The 27148-nt window shown below is 35.4% G+C and overlaps 1 protein-coding gene across 5 annotated transcripts in view; it reads left to right on the top strand.

The window, feature by feature from the left end:
• Positions 1-27148, top strand: part of LRBA (LPS responsive beige-like anchor protein) — a 766998-nt gene that overhangs the window by 242268 nt on the left and 497582 nt on the right. For all 5 annotated transcript variants that reach the window (XM_028848808.2, XM_028848811.2, XM_028848807.2 and 2 more), the window contains exon 35: positions 7998-8062. In XM_028848808.2, coding sequence (XP_028704641.1) covers positions 7998-8062 — 65 coding nt within the window. The remainder of the gene's footprint in view (positions 1-7997; positions 8063-27148) is intronic.

Below are 27148 nucleotides of genomic sequence, written 5' to 3'. Positions count from 1 at the left end.
AATTGGGTGATTAATGCTCACTCACACTGGTGAAGGTAGATCTTCTTTACCACTTCAGATGCTCATCTGTTGTGGAACAACCTCACAGACACAACCAGAAATCATGTTTTATCAGTTCCCTGGGCATTTGTTAGTCCAGTCAAGTTGACACATAAAATTGACTGTCACAGGTTTAGAATGGTTTTGGTTGTATGCAGAATAGTTGTATCATGTGAGGTGGAATTATGACCTTGTTATTAATCTTCATTTGGTGATGAAGTTGGTTTAAGTAGATGTATATGAGTGCCAAGTTGACAAGGGGTGGACTTGTGATAGTTAATTTGTGTGTCATTTGGGTCACAGGCTGTTTAGACATTTGGTCAAATGTTATTCTGGGTATATCTGTGAGAGTCTTTTGTGGATGAAATTAATGTTTAAATTGGTAGACTGAGTAAAAAAGATTGCCCTCCCTGTTAGTGTTGGGCATTATCCAATCAGCTGAATGCCTGAATAAAACAAAAAGGCTGACTCTTCCCCCAATAGCGAGAATTTCTTCTTCCTAACTGCCTTCTAACTATGACTTCGGCTTTTTCTCACTTTTGGATTCAAATTTGTCTCTTCCTAGGTCTAGAGGCTGCTGGCCTTCAGACTGTGCCATTGGTCTTGCTGACTCATCCTGTAGATATTGGCACTTGTTAGCCAATGTAATTGTGTGAGTCAATTCCTTATAATAAATCTCTTCTCTTCTCTTCTCTTCTCTTCTCTTCTCTTCTCTTCTCTTCTCTTCTCTTCTCTCTCTCTCTCTGTCTCTCTCTCTTTATCTCTCTGTCTCTCTCTCTCCCCTTTCATTCTGTTTCTCTGAAGAATCCTGATTGATAATGGGGCATAGAAATAGCATTTGATATACCGGGCGTGGTGGCTCACTCCTGTAATCCCAGCAGTTTGGGAGGCCAAGGTGGGTGGATCACCTCAGGTCAGGAGTTCGAGACCAGCCTGGCCAACATGGTGAAAACCCATCTCTACTAAAAATAATTATAATAAAAAAAATAGCCGGGCATGGTGATGCGCATCTGTAGTCCCAGCTACTCGGGAAGCTGAGGCAGGAGAATCGCTTGAACCCGGAGGCAGAGGTTGCAGTGAGCCGAGATCACGCCTCTGCACTCCAGCCTGGGTAACAGAATGAGACTCTGTCTCAGAAAAAAGAAAAGAAAAAAAAAGAGATAGCGCTTGATAAAACAAAATCTCTATCTTGTTATTTTAGATGAAATTAAAAAAAATTTTCCTGTGATATTTAATTGTATTTTAATTTTCTTTTCTTCATCCTCTTAACAATATTGTCTGTTTTCTATGAGTTTTTTTTTTCTCCCCTGCTTGTTTGCTTTGGTGTCTGTCATCACAGAAGAGGGTTTCCTCAAATGTCTGGTTAACTTTGGCAATTTGCTCATTCCTAAACATAACACAGAGAAAATCTGTATGTCTGGGTATGAGTTGTCCACCAGTGATGCATGAGTTCCCTTTGTCATTCGTAGAGCCTTACCTTTTATTCTAGCTTCTCAGTTTTCTCAGAAAAGTTTTCAGGTATCACTCAGAGTGTCATAGTCCAGTATGTATACTTTCAATTTATCTTGTCTTTTTCATTATAGCTTTTAAAAATAATTTCCTTAATTATAACTTTTCTGGAAAATTGACTTCCAATGTTTACCATGGTAGGATGGCTACACGGCATTGGAAGAAGATTTGGGATTCTAACTTTTTTTTTATACCAACTTACAGCTCTTAGCCTCAGCCACCTTCATATGTACTCAGTGCCTTCAATTCCTAGCTTTTCTGGAGTTTTGTGACAAGCGTTGATTTCCTTTCTCATGTTGATTCCTCTACTTTGTTGTGTAGAGGTTTGTTTTCTTTGGTCCTCTAAGCGCATTTATTACTACTAACTCATGTGTTTCCAGGTTGTAAAATAAATTTCTTGATGTATCTCATATACTGTTGCTTCCTCTTTATTCTCAGATTTACTATGTTTAACCTGAAGTCACTCATTATCTACCTCTCTTAAAAGAAAAAAAATTTTTTTTTTTGAGACAAAGTCTCGTTCTGTTGCCTAGGCTGTAGTGCAGTGGTGTGATCTTGGCTCACTGCAACCTCTGCCTCCCAGGTTCAAGTGATTCTTCTGCCTCAGCCTCCTGAGTAGCTGTGATTACAGGCGTGCATTACCACACCCAGCTAATTTTTGTGTTTTTAAGTAGAGATGGGGTTTCACCATGTTGGCCAGGTTGGTCTTGAACTCCTGACCTCGTGGTCCACTCACCTTGGCTTCCCAAAGTACTGGGATTACAGGCATGAACCACCATGCCTGGCCAAAAAAATTTTTTTCATACTAAACGTTATGTTACAGATCTGCCTGCCAGAATCAATTGCTACTGCATTTAACGTTATTCAGTATTAATTGCTTGACAAAATAAAATGATAGCAGAGTAGATTATATGTAATCTTTTAAATCTGTGACCTGATTTTTTTCTGCTTTAGAACATACTAATATTTGGGAATTACTTTTAAAATGGAGATAAATTTATTTAGTGTGTTCGTTACTAAAATATGTTCTAGAAGATTATTGAATTTATAGAAAACTCAGGATCATGTCTAAAGAAATTAGAATTTTATTACAATAATTTAAATAAATGCATAGCACATTAATTGGTATCTTTTTTCTCTATATTTATTTGTTGAGGATAGGGAAGAATAGACAACGTTAGGTTAATGAAGTCTTTTGTCCCCCTAACTAACTATTACCACCAAGAATACAGTTTTGACATTTGGTGGAGATCTGTGTAGTAGATTTCACTAATATGTATTATCTTCATTGTTTTTGTTGTGTGACTTAAAAGCATCAGTAAGCTAAGAGTATATTTTAGTAAAAATTGACTAGTCAACAATTACGGCCTTAGGAAGTGATAGTCAATTAAATACAGCTTAGGAACAGGTATGAAATTATTGACTCTGTTGTTTTGTTTTGAGTTCTTCCTCTCCAAAGTGCTGAAATGTGTTTTGAAATTACTTAGTTGCATTAGTGGTTGGATTTGAGGCTTTTAACGTGTTTTTCATCAGTACCTCTGGGAAAAGGATAACCAAGACCTTTAAATGTACTATGCATTTTGCATCACTATATAATTGTAAGTACTGTGATGAAATATTGAAATGATCATGAAAGATGATGACCATTAAGCTTTTCTTTTAACTATTAAAACTCACTAAGGGTTATATTGAACTGTGGTTTATGAAATTGTTTAGCCTAACACCTTCCTTGATGATTGTTTCTGAAGTGGAGAAAAATGGTTTAGGATAGCATAGTTCATGAATATTCTTTTTAGTTTTGGCAACTTCTGTGAATTACTCTAGAGAATGTTTTATTATGGAGAAAACTTGTTGGCTTTGACTTACACCTGGATTATAAACAAATTGAAAAAATATTCTCATGGACTTCAGATTCTTTTTATGTAGGTTATTCTTTTTAGTATGCATTTGTATATCTGGCATTTGGTATTAAATGGTAATAATTAGTAATTAGGACTGTATTATAGAGAAATGAAAACATAAAGATATTCCTGAGATTTGTGATAATTTTTAACAATAACCAAAAGTGTAAGATTTGTATTTTCATTTTATTCCTAATTTTAGCCAATTTTAAAAAATTAATGAGAACATTTTATTTCAGGTTATTATGTAATAATTACTGAAGGTTAACAAATATGGGTTTATAGATGATCCTCAAGAAAACCAGAAGCATAATGTATTACTAGTAATAAATTTGAGTTTCCGAGCCTCCATAAAACACTGAACTTCTTCAATTATATATGTACCTTCATGTCTAATTTGTTTTTAATTGAAAAGAAGTATTTCATGTGACATACCAAGATAAGTTTAGGTTCTAAAATTTTTAGTGTGGTTAAGTTTTGATAGTTATACTAACTTTAAACTCGTTTTCAGTCTAACCTCAATGATACTACGTAAAATCTTTGTGAAATCTAAATGGCACAATTTCTGATTTGACAATGTAAGTAAAAGTTTCTGTATATGATGAAAATCTAAATGATGTTTACCCTTTACCTGCCTACTTAATGTATGAGTCTTCCTGCTGTTACCTATTTCATCCATGTGTAGTTTTGAGTTTTGTCTGAATTATGTAACAAAAATCCTTTCCCAATGGAATTTTGGATCAGACCAAATGGATTTGAGAAAAATAGTACTAGTAAATACTTTTTTATTACTAATTTTTAAAAGACTTTACTTTTTAGAGCAGTTGTAGGTTCACAGCAAAATTGAGCAAAAGTTAGAGATTTCCCACGTTCCTCTTTCCCCTACACACACATAGCCTTCTCTCTTGTCAACATTCTTCACCAGACTGGTATGTGTGTTATAGTCAATGAACCTACATTGACATATTATCATTCAAAGTCCATAGTTTACATTAGGGTTCACTGTGGTGTTCTGCATTCTGTGAGTTTAGACAAATGCATAATGGTGTGTCTTCATCATCATAGTTTCATACAGAGTAGTTTTACTGCCCTAAAAATCCTTTGTGCTCCCCTCCATTCCCACTAACCCCTGTAAACACGGATCTTTTTACATTTCTCCATAGTTTTGCCTTTTCCAAAATGTTGTATAGTAGGAATCATACAATATGTAACCTTTTCATGTTAGTTTCTTTCTCTTAGTAATATCCTTTCATGGCTTGAAAGCTCTTTTTTTTTTTTTTTTTAAAAGCACTGAATGATATTCCATTGTCTGGTTGTACCACAATTTATTTGTCCATTCACCTTCTGAATGACATTTTGTTTGCTTCTAAGTTTTGGCATTTATGAATAAAGCTGCTATAAATCTCCATGTACAAATTTCTAAAGTGGTCATAAGTTTTCAACTCCCTTGGTTAAACACTAAAAAGTGAAATTGCTGGATCTTATGGTAAGAGTAGGTTCAGTTTTGTTAGGAACCACCAAACTGTCTTTCAATGAGACTGTATCATTTTGCATTCCCACCAGCAAAGACTGAGATTTCATTTATTCTTGTACCACATCCTTGCATTAGGTGATGTCAGTGTACTGGATTTTGGCCATTCTAACAGGTGTCTAATGGTATCTAGTCTTTTCCCCGATGACAAGTGGAGAATCTTTCATATGCTTATTTGCCATTTGTATATCTTCCTTGGTGTCAAAGTGTCAAAGTCTTTGGCCCATTGTTTAATATTATTGTTTGTTTTTGTTGACTTTTAAGAGTTCTTTGTATATTTTGCACAACAATTCTTTATCGGATGTCTGTTACAAATGATTTTATCCCAGTCTGTGACTTGTTATTACTGATACATAGGAAAGTGGTTGACTTTGTATATTAACCTTGTATCCTGCAACTTTGCTATTTATTGCTTATTCCGGGATTTTTTTGTAGATTATTTAAGATTTTCTATATAGATGATCATGTCATCAGCAAAGACTATTTTATTTCTTCTTTTTCAATTTTTATCCTTTTTTTGGTCTCACTGCATTAGCCAAGACTTCCAGAATGATGTTGAAAGATAGTGGTGAGAGGGGACATTCTTGACTTTTTTCCTGACAGTGGATACTTATAAAAGTAAAATGACTAAAGATTTATGTATAGAATTTTAGTTCCTTTGTAATTACTGGCTTCTTTTTTTCTAGCAAGAAAAGTAATTTTTTTTTCATTTTCTTCTTTAAGTTTCTATTTTGAAATTTTCTGTAAGTTAAATGATGTAAATGAAAACTCACTCAACTTGAGGTCTCACCTTCCTTCCTATTCTTGTATTATGTTAAATTTCTAGTTGGGTTTCCAAGAATATTATGTTAGGTATAAGAGCTGAGGAGTGAACATATGCTTGTGTTGTTTGGCTGTGGCATCTCTTGAGGCATCATACTTCTTGCTGATCACTTGCTACCTATCCACAAAGGTCACAGTTACGTTCTCTTCATCTTCTTAAATCCTAAGCTGCTTCTGCATCCTTCTGTGATAATTTTTTGAATCTTCCTAGTTGAGGTCCATCTGTCTTTAAATTTGTTTCTGTTCTACTGTTCTTGTGCATTACTAAATTTAGGGTAAGTCTTTGAGTCTTATTATCTCTCTATGCTGTGCTTGGGAAGTTAGGTGTGGGACCCTCTGTACCAAAAAAAAAAAAAAAAAAAAATTGGAGGTTTCTGCTTTTTTAAATCATTTTCCTACCTTTTGAGAAGAGAGGAAGTTGTGGCACTTGCCCTTCTCTCAAGAAAATGGTCTTGTGGAATTTGATTGCATCCCTTTGGACAACTTGTCTTCATTTTATTTTGATGGAAAGAAAATGGTTTTAAATTAAATTCATATTTCTGTTTTATATTGGTTTGTTTTTTCCTCATTGGAATAAATTAATATCTGTTTTACAGTTTTGGTAAAATATGAATTCAATATGAATTTTCAGAGAGCATATATTATACAATTACAAGTCATGAATTTCTAAATGTTAGTACATTTTAGAGTAATAAAAATTATACCTAGATTAAACTTTTAAAAGAGAATATCTAAGACCTGCAGATGTAGCATAATCTGCCTAAGGATATATTTTGTTAGTATCAGAATAAGAACATGGATTTTATGACTTTGTTTCTTGTTCATTCCTCAAGAATACATTACCTTTTCTTCTCTGCTGGTTCTAGACAGTGACTATCCTCCAATGTCTTACTGATTTTCTATTTAATTTTTATTCTACTGTATATGTTCTGTTAGCACAGTTATGCTAACACTGTTCATAAAATATAATTCTTTGACAAAATCATGTCGTGTGATTGTTTTAATCTCAAGAACCACCTTGAGTTTTTCAAAACACAAAAGAAGGTAGTACAAAAGTGGACATAGAAAAGAGAATGTAGAAGAGAAAGGATGAGACTGAAAAAGAAAAGAATTTGGAGTGGAACAGAATAGACATTAGGGCGAAATTGCCTGGAATTTCAAAGTCTTGGAGTTATTACACTCAGAAAATATGAATATGGTTTTCTGGTGAGCAGTGATAAGTAGCCAGACATGGCCTTTTGATTTGGGTTTTATGAAAGGACAAAGAAAGATTAGTTGAGAGATATTATGTAGTTAGAATACAAAGAGTTCCTTAAATATTAAAAAATAGGAAGATTATGTATGTATTTCCAGTTCTTTAAAAAAAAACTCTGTGTGTGTGTTTATGTAGGCACACATACATACACGCACACACATGCACACACACACACACAAGTGCATTTACTGGCATTTTTCAAATGTAGGTATATTTCAATTCATGTAGGCCTTTCCTTATTGTATTAATGCTTATTATGTATGTATTTTGTTATAAGGATTAAAATATTCATTTGTACATACTCTATTGATTGATTTCATTCCTAGGCTTTTTAATGGATTGCTTTTTAGTGGATAAAGTTTAATGGATATGTTTCAAATGGATCAAAAATATAGTTAGTAGATTTATACCAGATATTACTAATTCATAGGGTAATGAATTATAGTTTTCTAACTCAAAACTGGTTTAGCTCAATTCACTGATTTTTCTAATCTTATTTTCAATCGCTAGTCATCAATTTTTATGGTGAACTATGCTGTTTTTATTAGGGTTATTGAACTATTTAATTGTTTCTTCTCTTCATTTTGGATAATACATCTTTTAAAAAAATCAGAAAACAAAGCCACAACAAAAACATCTATTTGTCCTTGGTTTTCTTTGTTACCTTCTTTCCCAACTCCCAACTATTTTAGATAAATTAGTATATCGTGTTACAGAACGAAAAGGGCAAGATAAATATAGATAGGCTCATTTAATTTACATAGAATCAAATTGTTGCTAGCTTGTTTAGTGTCAGTATCACCTATTCATATGTTTTAAAATAACTTTTAAGAGTTAGGTATGAAATTGATATGGGTGATATTTTTCATTATTATTGTTTTAAAATAACCTACTGAGTGACATTTCTTCAGCTATTTTTGCCTTTTTTTTTTTTTAATAGGAGTGGCAAAATTCTATTCAGAAGAACGCAGGCCTTGCTTTTATCGAACTTGTCAATGAAGGAAGGTAATCTATTTTATTTTAATTCATTTTGTATTTTTCTTTAAAATCTTGTGTTTTTCCCATAGGCATTGATATTTTTGGGTTCTGTATTTACTATTTGTTCAGTCAGTAATGTAATGGAGCTCTGATATATCAATTATTATGTATTTGTTAATATTTAACCATTTAATAATTTTCTTTAGAGACATGCTTACTGATACAGTTCTGATTTTTATTTTTCAATATGTGTGGCTGAGTTTGGGAAAAGTAAACTAATAATTCTATTTGCAGGTATAAGGAAAAGCTATACTTATTTGGACTTCCTATCAAGTTCTTTTATGTGTATAGAGCCAATAATTAGAATTAGATGTCTATATTATCTTTCTTATATCACAGGCTGACTGTAAGGGGAGAGGGAACAGGTTTCGAAATGTGATGTGATGAGAAAGGTGATAGACGAAATAAGTAGGTATGTTTTCCACTTAAAGAGCAGAAACAGAAGAATTCAAGGAATGAAAATTCAGTGGTGGGTAAAAGAAGGGAAGAAAGTGCAGAGATGAAAAGAGAGATAAAAGGGAGAAAACAAATGTAAAAGAGTGAAAGAATTAAAAGGTAAAAAGAAATTGAGGAAATGATTAAGTGGATCACTTTTTGTCTGATTTGTAGTAGCTGATTTTGCATTAATGGAACTGAAGACCCAGAGTATAGATTAAAAGATGCTACTGACTCCCCTTTGAGATAGTATTCTGAACAAACTTACTGTTTCAGCAGTGTTCGATTAGTGTTTTGGGTAATGTTGTTGGAAAATTGACCCTATCAGTCCTTTGGTAACTATTTGAACTTGCGTGTAGGAATCAAAGCTTGCTCTCTATCTCTCATAAATGTTATGGAAAAGGGAGAAAAGAGTATTCGTAACTTTATTTGATTTTAAATACTACTAAAATCCTTTCCCTCAGAAATAATTACAGGTGCTCACAGACTAGTAACCTGCAATTATAATACTTAATGCTGAATTCTGTGATGGAAATATGTAAGTACAGGGTGCTTAAAACTTAACCAGGAAACATGATTCTTGAGAGGCATTTCAAGGATCAGTATGATTTGTCATGTAAACATTAGAAAATTGGAGGTTATGGAAAAATTGGAGGACATTTGTGTGAAAAATGTTTCAAACACAGGTAACAGAATATCTGAAGGCATTGTAATGTGGGAAGGTATATAGGATATTTGTGTGCGTGTGTGTTTGTGTGTGTGTGTGTGTGTGTGTGTGTGTGTGTGTTGGAGAGGTGGTGTTGGAATTGGACATCTAGATTCCTCAAGAGAGTGGGAAACCTTGGAAGATTTCAAACAAAAGAAGTCATTGTGATATTTGGGGCTTGGAAAGATTAACTGGCAGAATTATTTAGGATAGGTTGAAGGAGGGAAGACCTGATTGAAATGAACAACAGTAGCAAGGTTACTACAGTGATCTATATGAAAGATAGAGCTACATTTTCATGTAGAGTGTGGCAAGTAGTAGGTGATCAATAAAAACTGATATAGATTTATAGCAGTGATTACTAATTCATAGGGCAATGAATAAAATAATGACTAATTCTTTACTCTTCCTTTTAGTAAACATTTCAAAGTGTATAGTTATTGAAAAATAGCTTTTGGCTGATTTCAACACTAAGGTATTGGATGATATTGAAGTTTATATACAGAAAAAGAGGTAACTGAAGCAGTTGATTAAATATACAAATGTTCTGCTTAATGCAAAACACCCATGAGCAGATTTTTTATAATTTTTAGTGTTTATTGAAGTGTAATTCCTGGGCTTTTTTAAAGAAAAATTTATATGAGGTGATTTTGATCATTGTAGACTTTACTAAATGTAACTACCCTTACTTATGTATGTTACTGTTACATTTAATAGGTGAGGCAACATAGACTTATGATTAAGAGCATTGGCTTTGAAGATAGGCCTGGGTTCAGGTTTCAGCTTTGATACTTGGCAAGTGCTTTTGGTTTTTTAGCTTCAATTCCTCATCCATTTATTATATATTATGTCCCAGGAATTATTATTGCTACTGAGGATACAGTGCAATAAACAAAATAGATAAAGATTCTTTTTTTTGTGTGTGGATTGTGTATTCAAGTAGGCATTGACAGATTATGAACAATAAAAAAATAAATAGATTATATAATATGTGAATGATGGTCAGTACTATGAGAAAAGAAAATATGGAGCAGATGAGGGGAATTAAATTTTTGAAGGAAGTAGAAAAGGTTGGTATGGTTTGTAGTTAAAATAGAGTGGCAGGATTAGGACTCATTGAGAAAGTAACATTGGAGCAAGCACTTGAAGAACACAGGGAGTCAGTTAAAGGGCCATGTATGGAAAAGCATAGGGAACAGCCAGTGTACAAGTGAGAGCCTCTGTAGTGTATTTGAGGAATGAGGCCAATATAGCAAGAAAAGAGTGATTAAAGTAGAATGAAATAGGAAGTAAGGTCAGAGATATAACATAGGGCAAGATTTTGTGTAGAGGCTTTATAATTTATTCTGTGGGAAACGACAGCCATTGCACGATTTTGAGAAGAGGAAGACAGTCTCCCTTATGAATTAAAAAGATCACTCTGGGATGGGTGCAGTGGCTCAGACCTGTAATCCCAGCACTTTGGGAGGCTGAGGTGGGTGACTTGCTAGAGCCCAGGAGTTCAAAACCAGCCTGGGCAACATGGTGAAACTCTGTCTACAAAAAAAGCAAACAATTAACCTGGTATGGTGGCAGGGGCCTGTAGCACCAGCTACTTGGAAAGCTGTCAGGTGGGAGGATCCCTTGGGTCTAGGAGGACGAGGCTGCAATGAGCTGTGATCATGCTACTACAATATAGCCTGGGAGATAGAGCAAGACCCTGCTTTGGGGGACAAAGAATTACTATGACTGATGCATATAGGAATTTAAGGATAAAAGTGAAGAGATCAGCCAGAAGCAGTGGCTTATGTCTAGTTCCAGCACTTTGAGAGGCCGAGGCGGGAGGATCTCTTGAGCCCGAGAGTTCGAGACCAGCCTGGGCAACATAGTGAGACCCTGTCTCTACAGAAAATAAAAAGGATTAGTTGGGTGTGGTGGCGTGCACCTGTGATCCCAGCTACATGGGAGGGTGAGGCAGGAAGATCACTTGAGCCCAGGAGGTCGAGGCTGCAGTGAGCTGTGTTCACGTCACTTCACTCCATCCTGGGCAGTAGAATGAGACCTTGTCTCAAAAACAAACAAACAAATCAACAACAACAACAAAAAACAAAGAGATCAATTAGGGGGCTATTGTAGTAATTCTGGTTAAACATGATGGTGACTGGGACAAGGTTGCTAGCAGTAGAGGAGGTAAGAAGTAGTAGGATTGTGAACCTATTTTGAAGATAAGACCTGACAGGATATCCTAATGGCTTGGATGTGGGTTTAAAGCCAGGCATCACTCTTAAGATTTTTGGCCTTGTAAGTAGAGATACCAAATGCCTTTGTTTTGCATTACCATTCAAAGATCTTTATATATCAGACATCTTCGGAATATAGAAATAGTGTCTCCATTTGGAACAAAGCAAGATCATTTACTGTCTAGTATAATAACGTCTCTCTCTGAGCCAAAGACCAACAGACCTACTGGCCATCACAAAAGATTCAAGTGCCATAAGCTCAGAGTTCCTCTCTTGTAACACACTTTACTGCATATACAGGTGTCTGTTGGACCTGTGTTATTCTGTGGGAACTGAGACTTGAAGGTACTGGCACAAATGCTAATACTCTGGCTATTGCTATTTCTGAAAATTTGTTGAAACAGTTGTTTGAAAAATTTATTTTTATATCATCTGTTACCGTTTTCATAGTACCCTTTCTCTGACTTTTTGCCTTTGCTTTTCTTATTCTGTTTAGATTTTTTAGCCTCCCATAGTTAGAAACTCTTTTCTTTATTTCACTGCTTAGCCTATAGAGAACACTCAGCCTTTATCTTTTAAGTGTTTGAAATAAACAGTGGTGGAAGCTAAGAGTGATTAGTAAAATAGTGGAGGTAAAATTGGAAATTTTCATTCTCTCTTTATTTACAGTGTAGAATATATTTTAAGGGAAAATTTTAGTGGGTTATTTTTGTAAATCAGTGGATTTGGCTTTCCTTTTATAAATATTTAGTGCCTTGAGGTTAAATGAGTTTTCATAGGAATAGATGTGTTTGTGAAGTAGTTTGGAGTGTTTGACTACTAGACTTAATCCCAGGGGCAGGAAGAATAATAATAAGGATTTTCGTTTTTACTGCAAAGACTAACCTTTTTTCTTCTTATTATGTAAGTCTGACCTGCTTGACCTCATTTATAGCGTAGCTGCTATAAATTTTGCCCTTGATTAATGTTTTATTAGTGTAAATAACATGAAGACCTTTATAGACAGACTACAGCATAAGGTCTAACAGACTTGAAGAGTATCATTAGCAAATCAATTACTAAGTTCAGACACAAGTGATTGTTGTTTGGTAGAAACTGCTGATGCTTTCTAGGTAGCTATGATCAAGACAGCTGCTCTATGAGATGTTATTCTGTGAAATTTATAGTGATTTGCTGATGGTCTCTTTAACTTACATTTGTTTAATAAGATATTTTTAAATACATTGTTTTGGTAATTTTGAGTTCAATTATTGGTATTTTTTATGTAAACAACACTCCATTTTAAACAAATTTATAGAGCTAGAATAATTGATAATCACTGACATAATTGTTACAACCTTGATGACTTAAAAGAGAAAAAAAATACATATACTTACAATGAAAGATTTCAGTTAAAAAATGAAATTTTCACATATTATGAGCAAGAACATTGTTATTCCTGAATGATAATTTTGTTTATGAGTGTTTTATGATATCTTGAATCATTATTATCACCACCTCCGTTTATGTTTTAAATATGCAAGTGATAGATCTAAAAGAGTTTTCTTATTCTTGAAAGGCACAACTTTCTTTAAATCAATAGTTTTAAAGAACTTAAAGAATATTAAAGCCACCTTTTAGAGTCTGTGATGCTGTAGCACCACATCAACAGAAAATAATGTACAGTTATTACTGCTCCCTTTGACCCTCTTGAATGAAATCTGAGGGTTCAGTGTTATACCAAATTTAGGTGTGGTGTAGGTTACATTGTTTATGTATATTGGACCTGAATTGATTTATTTGTGTATTCGATTTGTCTTTATCTTACTTATTTTTTTCTTCACCTTACAAATGTATTTAATTGAAATTGAATTGAATTGAAACATATATTTAATTAAATTCCATAACACTGTTGCTTATATTTTTCAACTCAATTCTTTGCCAATGAATCTTGTATGTTTTTTCTTATTTGGATAAATAAAGGGCTTCAAGTTCTTATTTTCCCTTTTATTCTTATTTTCTTGGAGGTTTTGGTGATATTACTTGCAAAAAATTTTAGTGTCTCAGTACTGATGTTAATTTTGCTGGCAGAAATAGATCTGGCTGCTAGGTTGCCTCCTTTCTTCTTGCCAGCTTACTTGTGATCCCTCCAAATACTTTTTAGAGCATTTTAAGCTCCTGATGTTGTTCTAGGTAGCTGTGATCAAGGCAGCTGCTCTGAGACATTATTCTGTGAAATTTGTAATGATTCGTTGATGGTCTCCTGTCTTATGACTTGTGTCTCTTAGAGAGAGTGATGAATATTTTATGTATTTAGGTAGTGCTCTTTTTGTTCTTAACCTCTAGAATTTTGGAAAATCAGTGTAAATCCTCTATCAGTTTTCTGTCTTTTTTTTTTTTTTTTTTAAGATAGGGTCTTGCTCTGTTGCCCAGGCTAGAGTACAGTGGCACGGTCTCGACTCGCTTTAGCCTCGATCTCCCTGGCTCAAGTGATCCTCTCACCTCAGCCTTCTAAGTATCTGGGACTGCTATTGAGGACACCACACTTGGCTACTTTTTTAGTTTTTTTTTTCTTATAGAGGTGGGGTTTTGCCTTGTTGCCCAGGCTAGTGCTGAACTCCTGGGCTCAAGTCATCCAGCCTCCCAAAGTGCTGGGATTACAGGCATGAGCCACTGTGCCTGGCCTCCTTTCATTCTTGTTTCTAGTTTTATTAATGTTTTTATTAGTTTCTCTCATTGTTTCTATTTCATTTATATTTTAAATTAAAAAGCAGGCATAGTTTTATTGGTTAATTTTTTAAATTTTTGATAGTAAAAGTCAGGGAAGTAGTAGACTATGAAACCTAGTTTAAAAGTGTAATATTTGGTAAAAATTTTAAGACTAAATTCTCATCTTGAATCTTGTAATTTGCTAAATATGTAAATAATTAAAATAACCTATAATTGTAGTTTTGTGTTTAATTTAATAAAAACACATTTTAAGAACTTTCATAGCCTCCTACAACTTTACTTTTAGACGTGCTGCTGTGACTCTTCTTTTTCTCCCTTCCTTGGAAAGCACAGAAAGGGCAGATTATCCCACATACTTTTGGTCATGTTGCTTAATCATCCTCTAGGGACAGTCAGTGTCTGCTTATTACAGCAGTAACTCAGACTTGTATCCAAATATATGAATAGCCCACATAAAAGACATAATGCTTTGAGTACTAATACACTGGTCTGTCTTCAAAATTAATCTGCTTAGGTTGCATGTCTTCTTTCTGAGCATTCATTTAGCAGCTCCAGCCTTTGTCTTTACTTCTCTAAATAGCATAATTACCAGTAATGTTGGCAGAATGAGAAGAAGAATGACTAGAAGGGAAGGTGAAGAGGGAAAAGGGAGAGAGGGAGAGAGGCCAGAAAACATTTCATTTAGACCCTGTTTGGCCATGAGCACTTGTGTTTTAGATCTGGGTTATCCTTTGATAAAAAGACAAAGGTATTTATTGCACATAAGTAAACAGTGTGGCTAGAATATATTCTCATCTGTATCAGTGGAAGATAAAATTTGAATTGAGGTAGAGATTATCACTTGGAAATCCTTGAGTGTTACTTAAAGAGCCATATGCTTTTTCTGGTTTCAGTTTTAAAATTATATATGTAGGAAGATACTTTATAGAAAAGCGCCAATTAAATTTTTTTATTATAATTTTTTTGTTTGTTTTAAGAGATAAGTTCCTGCCTTGTCACTCAGGCTCAAGTGATCTTCCTACCTTGGTCCCCCAAGTTGGTAGGATTACAGGCGTGAGTCACTGTGTTCTGCTTAATTGCATCTTGTAAACAGTTGTTTGGAAATGATGCTATTTTTGGGGTAGAGTCAGAGATCAACAATGGATTAGTTGAGCAGAGACTTTATCTTTTTTTTTTTTTTTTGAGACAGGGTCTTGTTCTGTCACCCAGGCTGCAACCTCTTAACTCCTGGGCTCATGTCTTTATCTCTGTTTACTTCAATCCTTCAAATCAATTGTATTGGTATAGAAGTTTCTCTGGGTGATTTAGAATGAAGTATATGCTCTTAAAGATTAGATTATTTAAATTAATGTTTATCATTTTGTGAAAGTGTAATGGCTTATCAAAGAAGATTAGAATTTTCTCTCAATTAGGATAAGCATATGTTTCTTATTTATTTTATTCATATGTTTTGGTTTAAAGTACTTACATATTCAGGTTATTTTTTATTTTTAATTTTATAGCTTGATTTCAGCTTATCATTAATATACTTCCTTTAATAGATTTTGAATATAGAGGCTTGTTTTGTGCACTTTATATGGGATTTTATAATTAAATGATTTTTCAATGGTTACTTTTTTTTTTAGATGGAGTTTCAACTCTGTTGCCCAGGCTAGAGTGCAGTAGCAATATCCAAGGCTCACTGTAGCCTTGATCTCCCTGGCTCAGATGATCCTTTCACCTCAGCCTCCCACATACCTGGGACTACAGGTGCCTGCCACCACACCACAGCTTTTTTTTTGTATTTTTTTTTTTTTGTATTTTTTTTTTTTTTTGTATTTTTTGTGGAGTTGGAGTTTTGCCATGTTGCCCAGACTGGTCTTGAACTCCTGCTCAAGTGATCCTCCCACCTTGGACTCCCAAAGTAATGGGATTACAGGCATGAGCCACCACGCTGATTTGTGGCTACTTTTTAAAGTTTGTTTTGTTCTGATTTATGTAAAAAAATGGTGCGTTTGAATGGTGCTTTTTCACCCCCTAAAAATGCTAAATTCTACTAGATTTCAGAGCTTTAAATATTTCGCTATATAGGATTTGCTGTTTGACATTTTTTTTTTTTTTTACCAAGACCAAATGTATATGACTTTTAGCAAAGATGGCTTGGATATAACGTGCCTGTAGAATATGCTTATGTTTGTGTAGATGTTTCATAGCCTTATACATTTTAAAAAACTACAACAGCTTCTATGTAAGTATGATCGTTTATTAAATAAACATGATTATAGAAAAAATGGATATGTATTAGGGATAGGTGAATAAAGGAACTCTCATAACCTTTGAGAAGAGTAAAATAAGAATAAAATGAAAATAGAGTCACTCACTTTATTCAGCAAATATTAATCCACACTGGCCACGTGCTGGTCCATATTCTCAGCTCTGGGAATTTAGCAATGGTCAGAATAGACATGCCTGCCCTGATAGGGTTTATTTTAATTGGTAAAGTTAGACAATAAAGAAATTAAAAAGTTGATAGTATGTTCAGCAGATAAGTGATATGAGAAAGTTAAAACAAGGAGAGGGGGAGAATAGGTACAATCGGATACAGAGGACATTGCAGTGTTAAATAAGAGTGGTCAGAGTGGAATCTGAAAGGATGAATTTCTATGAATCGCTAAGGAAATGTCACTGACAATGAAGAGACAAAGGCAGTTATAAGGAGATAGAAGGTGGTAGATATTGTGCAGCAGAGGAATCTGCTGAATTCCAAGTGGAGAGTCAGGAGAGCCATTTCTCTGTATTTTTGCTTTTCTACATATAACTATCTTCTCTCTCTTTTTATTTGCACATTCTAGAGAATAGATTCTTTCATAGTCCTAAGAAATTATTTTATCTAAAATAATCGGATAAAGGCTTGCAGCCTGGTCCTTTTGCTTCCATTCTAGCCTCTGTAATACCATGAGTTGTTTTAAAATGCTCAACTAGGGATTATCGTGTAAAATAAGTTTGGAAAAACAGGTTGATGTCAGGATGTAACATTTATATTAAATTACTAAGGTTTTATATTCTCAGAATGAAATAACTTTATGGAGTATTTGCTATCTCCATTTAAACTGTAGTAAAGCATATGGATACCTTGTGGTCTCCCCGATCAAGGATATTGCCTTCCAGAAAAAGTGACTACTACCTGGGCTAAATTTCAATCAAGAAAGATCTAAATTGGCCTTAAATGTGTATGAAGCCCATTAAAATTTTTTTTTTAAATTTAAATTAATTTTTTCAGTCACCAACAAAATCTATTCTTTGTAAGGTTTCAGGTGTGTGTATTCTGTGATGTTAGAGCCTTTACATCCCTTATTCAAAGTTGTTACTGAGAGCTTTAACTGAGAAAGGTGCAGAGAGAGAACAATTTAGGGATTTTTGTGATACTTAATTATTGGATGTGCTGGGTGAGAGACAGAGAGAGATAGATGTCGTGAGGAGGCAGGTACATGGAGAGTTAGGCAATAATTCTTCACTATAAGAATAAAGGCTATGTTAATATATGGAGATGATATTTTGAAAAGTGAGGCTTTAGTAGTTCTCATATTACTGAAGAAAATCATTGGAAGCAATTTATCCCCTTCTCTGTAGCTAATTCTAAAGAAATTACTGTATTTAGAAGGATTGCCAATTCAGGAACATTATTTCCACATTCTCAATTATTAGAGTGTAGAAAGGTGGTAACTTTCCTTTCCCATCAATGGTCATGTCTAGTAGCAAAAATGACAGTTGCTGCTAATGGGGGTCACAGAAAGCCCAGGAAACAGAGCAGTAATATTGGAAAACTCTTGGTGAAAATGTGTATGTGCTTACCCAAGGTCTAGACTAGTATAATCAGATGTGGCCAATGGGCTGTAATGTAGTTATGGGAGATGGTTGTCATCATTACTGTTATTTATTGAGCCTCTAGTATGAATCTTTTCTAGTTGGTCACTTGATAGGGCTGTTTGTTTCCTAAGGCTGACACAAGCATTTTTTTCTTCCTTCTTGCACTGTAGGTGTAAATTATACATAGTTTTTTCTTCTTAATATTAAAATATGTGAATCGTTTTATGCTCTGCATTTAGACATTTAATCTACAGTAAACGCGACATTTTGAGGCTGCTTATAATAATTAAAACTTTAATTTACCTTTAATTCTTTGTTTGAAAGGATAGTTTACACAGCTATTAAATAAAATTGCTGTTCCTAAATATTGTATAATTTGCATATTTAGGAAAATAAGCATATAGATGAGAAAAATTGACCCCTTACAATAGCAAAAAAAAAAAAAAAATCATTTAGATATCTAATTAGTTTAATTTTTGAAGTCATTTTAATATTTTCCTTAATGAAAGGATAAATAATATTGTGTGTGTATTTAAAACAATGAGAGGTATGTAGTCAGGACTTTCTCAGATACTTTGATTTTAAAACATTTTGTAAATTGTGAAGGAAAAGATATATATGCTTCCCTTCTTCTCTGAAAGTATTATTAACTACTTTACATATATCCCAGTCACTTTTTATAATATTCTTTTAAATAGTAAGGTTAGATGGTAATCATTTTGTATTATGCAGCGAAAATATTTCAAACTTAAATTTATGACACAGTTAAGTCTAAAAGCTCCATGGTTTTGCTGTTAACTGCTTAGATAAATTTAAATGCTTGAGAATATTTGGTTTGAAGTATTTCCGCAAACTATCCACTCATCAAATAATGATGGGGGGTATAGCCTACCTAAACAGTACCTGTTAGATATGTTTATTAAAAAAAAAAAAAAAAAAAAGCAAAAAAATTTTTTTACTCTTTTTTTTAAAGATTTTTCCTTTTTCCTTCCCTGCTTTCTTAATCAGTTCTGGTTAAGGAAGCACATCTTCTGAGAGAATAGAGTAATACACATATAATTCTAACAGAATGTTTATAAGATATTCTATAAACAAGTATATGCTGTATCTACAATAATCATTAGGGATAAGACTGACATAAAATAAGCTGGGCATTGTGGTTCACTCCTGTAATCCCAGCACTTTGGGAGACTAAGGTGGGAGGATTGCTTGAGCCCAGGAGTTGAAGACCAGCCTCAGCAACATAGCATGAGCCTGTATGTCTTTACAAAAAATTAGATAGTATGCACCTGTAGTCCTAGCTACTTGGGAATTTGAGGTGGGAGGATCACTTGAGGCCAGGATTTCCGAGACCAGCCTGGAAAATGTAGCAAGACCCCTGTCTCTACAAAAACGATATTAAAAATAAAGGTTGACATAAAGTAAAGGTCTTTGTAGGATAGAATTGCAGAATATTCCTCAGAGGGAAAGAGGAATGAAATGGATATGAAGGAATTAAGGTTTTGAATATAAAGAAAGGACAAAAAAGTAGATTGGGAGTGGTTTGTGGCACTCATTTTTTATCATTCATTCAGTATCTATTTATTGATTATAATCCGTATGCCAGGTACTATTCTGGAATCTGAGGATATAGCTGTGAATAAGTCTATGCTGTCATAAAGGAGAGAACAAATAATAAACAAGTAATCAAAATAAGACAATTTAGATAGTAATAAATGCTTAGAAGAAAACAAAGCAGAGTGATGCTATGAGAATAAACATATTGGCTTTTAGGGAGTATGGAGTGTTTAGAAAAATCTTGTGAAGGGGAAGCAGTTTGAATGAAGAGAAGTAACTAACCCTTTTGAGATGTATGTCACAACATTTTAAGGTGAGGAAACAGCAAGAGCAGAGGCCTTAAGGAGTGAATAGTATTTGTGTATTATTTAAACAAATTGAAGGCCAGAGTGACTGGAACAAAATCAGCAAGAAAGAGAGTAAGGCTTGGGAATGTCAAGAGAACTTTTCAATATTCAGCTCATATAAGGCCCTGTAAGCTATGCTAAGAAATTTGGATTAAACCTTATTCAGTAAGAGCAGAGTGTTTAATAGAGAAGTGGCGTGATATAACTTACAGCATTGTTTGTTTGTTTTGCTTATTTGTTTATTTTGTTTTTGAAACAGGCAGGGTCTCTGTTATACAGGCTGGAGTGCAGTGGCTTATGGCAGCTACATACTCCTGGCTAATGTGATCCTCCCACTTCCCTCCTGAGTAGTTGGGACCACAGGCACATGCCACTATGCCCAGCTATTTTTTTTTTTTTTGGGTAGAGATAGGGTCTTGCTATGTTGTCCAGGCTGGTCTTGAGCTCCTGGGCTCAAGCAGCCCTTCTGACTTGGCCTCCCAAAGTGCAGGAATGATAGGCATGAGCCACTGGGGTTGTCTTTTCACTCTGTTGGTTTTGTCCTTTGATGCACAGAAGGTTGTTATTGTTGTTGTTTTTTCCTTTTTCCTTTATCTTTTTAAAAATAGACATGGAGTCTCACTATGTTGCCCAGGCTGGGCTCAAATTCCTGAGCTCAAGCAATCTTCCTGCTTTAGCCTCCCGCAGTGTTGGGATTACAGGTGTGAGCCGGTTTACCTGGCCCAGAAATTTTGATGTAGTCCAGTTTATCTATTTTTTTTCTGTTATTGCCTGTGCTTTTGGTATTACATCCTAGAAATCATTGCCAAATTCAGGGTCATGAAGCTTTTCCTTATGTTTTCTTTTAGGAGTTTTATTGTTATAACTCCTACATTTAGGTCTTTGATCCATTTTGAGGTAATTTTGTATATAATGTAAGTGCCTTAGTCTCTGTATGCTGCTATAAAAAATACCTGAGACTGGGTAATTTATAAATAATAGCAATTTATTTCTCACAGTTTTAGAGGCTTAGAAGTCCAAGATTAAGACACTGGCAGGTTTTAGTGTGTGATGAGGGCTGGGTCTCTGCTTCTAAGATGGCACTTTGAGCACTGTGTCTTCACGTGGTAGAAGCCGAAAGGGCAGAAGAGGCTTAAACATTGTGTGATGACGGTTCTTTAAAGGCCTTAATTCCATTCACTAGGGAGGAGCCGTTATGACCTAATGACGTCAGAAAGGCCTCATCTCTTAATACTATTGCATTGGAGATTAGGTTTCTGCAAGAATTTTGGAGGGGGATACAGATATTCAAACCATAGCAACAAGTATCCAATTTCTTTTTTCTTTTTTGTGAGATAGAATCTTGCTCTGTTGCCCAGGCTGGAGTGCAGTGGTGCCATCTTGGCTCACTGCAACCTTTACCTCCCAGGTTCAAGCGATTCTCCTACCTCAGCCTCCTGAGTAGCTGGGATTACAGGTGACCACCACCATGCCCAGCTAATTTTTGTATTTTTAGTAGAGACGGGGGTTTCACCATGTTGGCCAGGCTGGTCTCGAACTCCTGACCTCGTGATCTGCCCGCCTCAGCCTCCCAAAGTGTTGGGATTACAGGTGTGAGCCACTGCGCCTGGCTCAATTTTATTCTTTTGTATGTTGATATCCAGCTTTCCCAATACCATGACTTACATTCTTAGAAATATGAATTGTGATAGGATCAGTATACAGGGCAAGAATGAGAGCAGATAAATCAGTGAAGATATTACTGAAGTATTCTATAAAAGAGGGAGTGGTGACTTAGAATGATGTGGTAGCAATGATGATGGAGAGAAGTAAACATATATGTGATGTATTTAATAGTTAAGGCAGTAGAACTTGCTTTTATGAATGGGATTTGGAGGTGAGAAAATGACAAAATCCAAGATTATTTCTTGAGTTTGAGTGGACTTTGGTGCTATTTATTTATTGTGGTGGAACAAACTGAGGTAGTGATGGGGAAGAGGTATTATTGGCAGTGAGTAGGTAGAATCAAGAGCTCTGCTTTGGAAATGTTGGATTTGAAATGCTCTATTGGGTATCCAAGTTAAGATTTTAGTTGGACAGTTGGCTCTGTGAGTCTGAAATATAGGAGACTAAGGATAGTGTTAGAGATATAAACACAGGAATTAGTACTATGTAGGTGGGATTAAAAGTCATAGAACTGGATGAAATAATTTAGAGGGAGGAAAGAACACACAGCTGAGCTCTTGGACATTACAAGATTTGTAGGTAGTGCAGCGGAGGATGTAGCAAAGTGGACAGTGAAGAAAAAGCCGCTAGATAGGAGGAAAACCAAGAAAGTGCTATATATTATTGCAGAAGTTAAGAGAAGAACATGTTTTAAGAACCTTAAGAACCTTTTTGCAGTTATCTTGCTATTTATATATAGTCCTATAACTTTCCATACGAGATTGTGAACTCTTTGTGGACAGTGTTATGCATGTTTGTATTCCTTACAGTTAGCAGCTTAAAAGTGACTGGCAGAAGTGGATATTCAAAGAGTTTCTTTTCCTTATAGGTGCTGCTGGGTCCCCAGCAATGATCAGGCACTGTTCTATGCTTTGGTTATGTAAAGAAAAATTATAAATGGTTGGTGCATTGTCAAATGGAAGACAGATTTGTAAATACATAATTGAAAATGTGTTATACAGAAAGTTTCAAAATAACAAGTACTAAAAAAGAGGCTTATGCACTTTGGTAGGGGATTACTTCTATGGAGAGAAAGCAGGTGTGGGATCAGGAAAGGTTTTGTAGTGAACCTTTACTTTGGTTTAGCTTTGAAGGTAGGTTAGATGGAATATGAAGTGAGGTCATTCCCGGGACAGTAGGAACAGTGGCAAAGGAGTGTATAGTAATAGGGTGTAATGTTTGGGAAAGTAGTTCCTGGCCTGGAGTTCTTAGAGTATAAAATTTTAACAACAATGAGACTGATTTATAAGCCATGCAAAGTAGTCTCTTTTGTAGATCATGGGAAGCTGGCTGATGACTGATACCTTGTTAATGATACAGTGATGATCAGATCTTCATTTTAGAAAGATGACCCCAGTGAAGAATGGGCAAGAATAGTAAGACTCATGGAAAGAAGTTGGATTGGAAGCTATTATAATAATCAAAGACATGATCCTGAGTGCCAGTGAGTTTCCAGTGAAGGGCACTGGAAAATGTTACAAAGATAAACAACTTTTGGCCAGGCGTAGTGGCTCACACCTATAATTCCAGCACATTGGGAGGCTGAGGCGGGTGGATCACGAGGTCTGGAGATATAGACCGTCCTGGCTAGATCTAGATGGTGAAACCCCATCTCTACTAAAAATACAAAAAATTAGCCAGGTGTGGTGGCGGGCTTCTGTAGTCCCAGTTACTCGGAGGCTGAGGCAGGAGAATCGCTTGAACCAGGGAGGCGGAGGTTGCAGTGAGCTGAGATCATGCCACTGCCCTCCAGCCTGGGTAACGGAGCGAGACTCTGTCTCACCAAAAAAAAAAAAAAAAAAAAAAGAGAAAAATAACTATTAAAGTTATTGCAGAGGTAGAATGGGCAGTACTCAGTCTATTAGATCTGTAGGATGCTGAAGAAGGAAGATACGACTGATATTTCTAGCTTCAGTAACTGGATAAATAATGGATATCTTAACGGGGCAGAGAATGAAAGAATGAATGATCTCTGGATAAGGGACTATTTTGATAAATTACGGTACACTCCATCCACATGAGCCACTTGAAGCTGTTCTGATTACATACTGGTATACGGTTAAGTAAAATATACAAGTAGTATAGTATGACTTCTTAAATATTTAAAAATATTTTTACAAAACACACGAACATGTACATTTGTATATATATATGCACATAAATACTGTATGTGTTTCATACATATGAACATAAATACTGTGTATGTTTCTATAAGTTTAGATAAATGTAAGGACAGGAACATAAACTACTGATGGTGGTGATGTATTCCGAAAAGTGAACAGGAAAGAGGGTTGGGAGCTTTCACTTGTTGCTTCATTATTAAAGTGTTGCATGGTTTTTAAATGCTACATAACCAGAAAAATGAATGAAACATCAAGACAGAAAATTATCCGTCTACCTATCTGAGTGTATGTGTCAGTAAATGGACATCTTGAAAACTACATAATAGAAAGGGATGTTTTGGTTCTCTTGAAAATGGAACACACAAGATTTTTTCTTGGCCCGTCGTGGTGGCTCACGCCTGTAATCCCAGCACTTTTGTAGGCCAAGGCGGGTGGATCATGAGGTCAGGAGATCGAGAACATCCTGGCCAACAAAGTGAAATCCCGTCTCTACTAAAAATCCAAAAATTACCTGGGCGTGGTGGCGCATGCCTGTAATCCCAGTTACTCAGGAGGTTGAGGCAGGAGAATCGCTTGAACCAGGGAGCCAGAGGTTGCAGTGAGATGAGATAGCGCCACTGCACTCTAGCCTGGTGACAGAGTGAGACTCCATCTCAAGGAAAAAAAAAATTTTTTTCTCTTGATAACTTTGTTCATACTGTTATCTGAAGTATCTTTCTCTCTTTGTTGCTTTTGCCCTTTGTTTAAGGCTCATCTTCGTGCTCTAATTTTCTATTGGAGCTTTTTTTCATCTTTAGTAGATTATTGTGATCTTTGCTTCTGTAGAGATATGATAGCAAACGTATTTTTATGTTCTAATTTTATTTGTATTGCTTATTTTATAACAAATTCCCACAAATTTTGCAGCTTGAAACAATTTTATGTTTACTATCCTACAGTTTCTATGGGTCAGCAGTCTAGACTCAGCTGGATCTTCTGCTTAGGGTTTTACAAGTCTACAATAAAGGTGTTGGTCAAACTGCATTTCTTTCTGGAGCTTGGGGTCACAAATTTCTTGGCAGAATTCAGTTCCATGCTGTTGTGGGACTGAGTTTCCCATTTTCTTGTTTACTGTCACTGTGAGGATGCTCTCAGATCCTACAGGCTGTCCATACTTCCCTGTCTCATGGCCTTGTCACACATAGCCACTTACTTCTTCTTCAAGGGTGGCAGGAGAATCTCTGCAGTGTGCTAGGGCAGAGCTTTATTACATAAGTACCAGAGTGATTATCCCATCACCATTGGCATGTAAAGTAACCTAATTAAGGAATGATTATCCCATAATCTTTACCATATTCTGTTTGCTAGAAGGAAGTGCCAGATTTTGCCCAGGTTGAACTCAGGGGGTTGGGATCATATAAAGCCACGACTCACTGGAGGTCACATTAGGGTATGTCTACCATAGCACTTATATTAATATGAATTTCAAGCTGGAAAGGACTCCAGTGTATTCTCTTTTTCCCCAACTAAAATATAATGAAAGGTCATCTTTGCTGCTTAGCCTAGTCTATAATGTAATAGGTGTTGAACAGATGTTTGACAGTGTTTTTAAAAGGCAGAGGCATAAAAATGTTAAAAGATCAGAATTAGCACTCAAAAGATTTATTGTTATAATGTGTATGAAATGATGAAACGTTTATTTTTAGGGCATTGGCTATGAAACAGCATAAATTAAAGCTGAGAATATTACAAAGGAAATATTGACAAGATTTGTTGATTGATTAGGGGCCTGGAGGATGGTGGTAGAGAAGAGGAAAGAGACTAGAGTAACTTTGAGGTTACTTGTTTGGGGACTAGTAGGATAGTGTGCCATTGACTAATCAATTCAATTAATGTTTGAAAGTACAAGGCAAAGGCAATATATTGATGTTAAATTCACAATGTGGTTTTAGGTCTCTAGAGGGAAACTAAGAACCCAAACTAGTATTTCACATCTGTACTCTTGAAAGCCCTTGCTTTCTCTATCTGTGGAATCAGAGGAAGTTATTCATTAGTGGGTTTTAAAATTACACTAGGGATTGTTTTTGTCTGTAATGCCTAAATGAGTACTGTTTAATAGCATTTGAAAAGAAATACCCTGATGATGTCATCCCAAAATCACAGATAAGGTATTGCACTAACTTCTAAAGTAGCTGAAAGACAGTTTGGGGATAGAAGAGAGAGTCTGACAGAGCTGGATTCAAATTATGATAGTGTATGTGAGCCTAATAGAGATCGAAACAAAGTGATAGAATGGCAGAAAGCTTCTTTATTTTCTTTAAGGATTTTCTGTTTTCCTTTCTTTTGATTGTTGATTGTTGTAAAGCTTCAAAGAACAGAGAAATATAAGGAGGAGGACTTAAGCCTCACTCGCTAGCCCAGACATGTGCTTTTTCTGTAAAAGTCCAGATAGTTCTTTAGGCCTTGCAGTACACATGGTCTTTTTCACAACTGGTCAACTCAGTGTAGTATGGTGATTTGAAAACAGCCATGGATAACACTTAAACAAATGGGCCTAGTTGTGCTCCTATAGAATGTACTAACCAAAAACTGTTGGCAGGCTAGATTTGATACACATACCTTAATTTGCTGACCCCTGTTCTAGATTATTGGCAATTAAAATAAAGTATATTTTCTTTTATATGTTCCCCAAGCTCATATTATTCATAATATTCCTCAGGTTTATTTTTCCTCTTAGCGTATATTGTGGACATCATTTTGTCAATTTGGAACAATCTACTTTTATTGTATGATTGTATATTTTGATTATTTAAGATTCTCACTTTCATAGATAGTGTTGTAGTAAAATTCATTGATTCTCAAGGAATATTTTCCACATGTTTTTCTGCACTGTGGGAACGTGTTCATATAGCACATTATTAAGAGTGCTGGCAGGGTGTGGTGGGTCACGCCTGTAATTCCAGCACCCTGGACGGCCAAGGCAGGTGGATCATTTTAGGTCAGGAATTCAAGACCAGCCTGGCCAACATGGTGAAACCCTGTCTCTACTAAAAATACAAAAATTAGCTGGGGGTGGTGGCTCATGTACCTGTAATCCCAGCTACTTGGGAGGCTGAGACATGAGAATCACTTGTACCCAGGAAGCGGAGGTTGCAGTGAGTCGAGATCCTGTCACTGCACTCTAGCCTGGGCAACAGAGTGAGACTCTATCTCCAAAAAAAAAAAAAAAAAAAAAAAAGTGTGATCATTGCTGTGGATCCATGTTTCTGTTTGTTTTTTTTGTTTGTTTGTTTTTTGAGACAGAGTCTTACTTTGTCGCCCTGGCTGCAGTGCAGTGATAACATCACAGTTCACTGCAGCCTCCACCTCCTGGGCTCAGGTGATTCTCCTGCCTTGGCCTCTTGAGTAGCTGAGACTACAGGTATGCA

This window comes from Macaca mulatta, chromosome 5, assembly GCF_049350105.2.
Source record: "Macaca mulatta isolate MMU2019108-1 chromosome 5, T2T-MMU8v2.0, whole genome shotgun sequence".
In the NCBI taxonomy this organism is placed as follows: domain Eukaryota; kingdom Metazoa; phylum Chordata; class Mammalia; order Primates; family Cercopithecidae; genus Macaca; species Macaca mulatta.
Note: the sequence above shows the minus strand (reverse complement) of the source record. Positions and strands in the feature narration are given on the sequence as shown.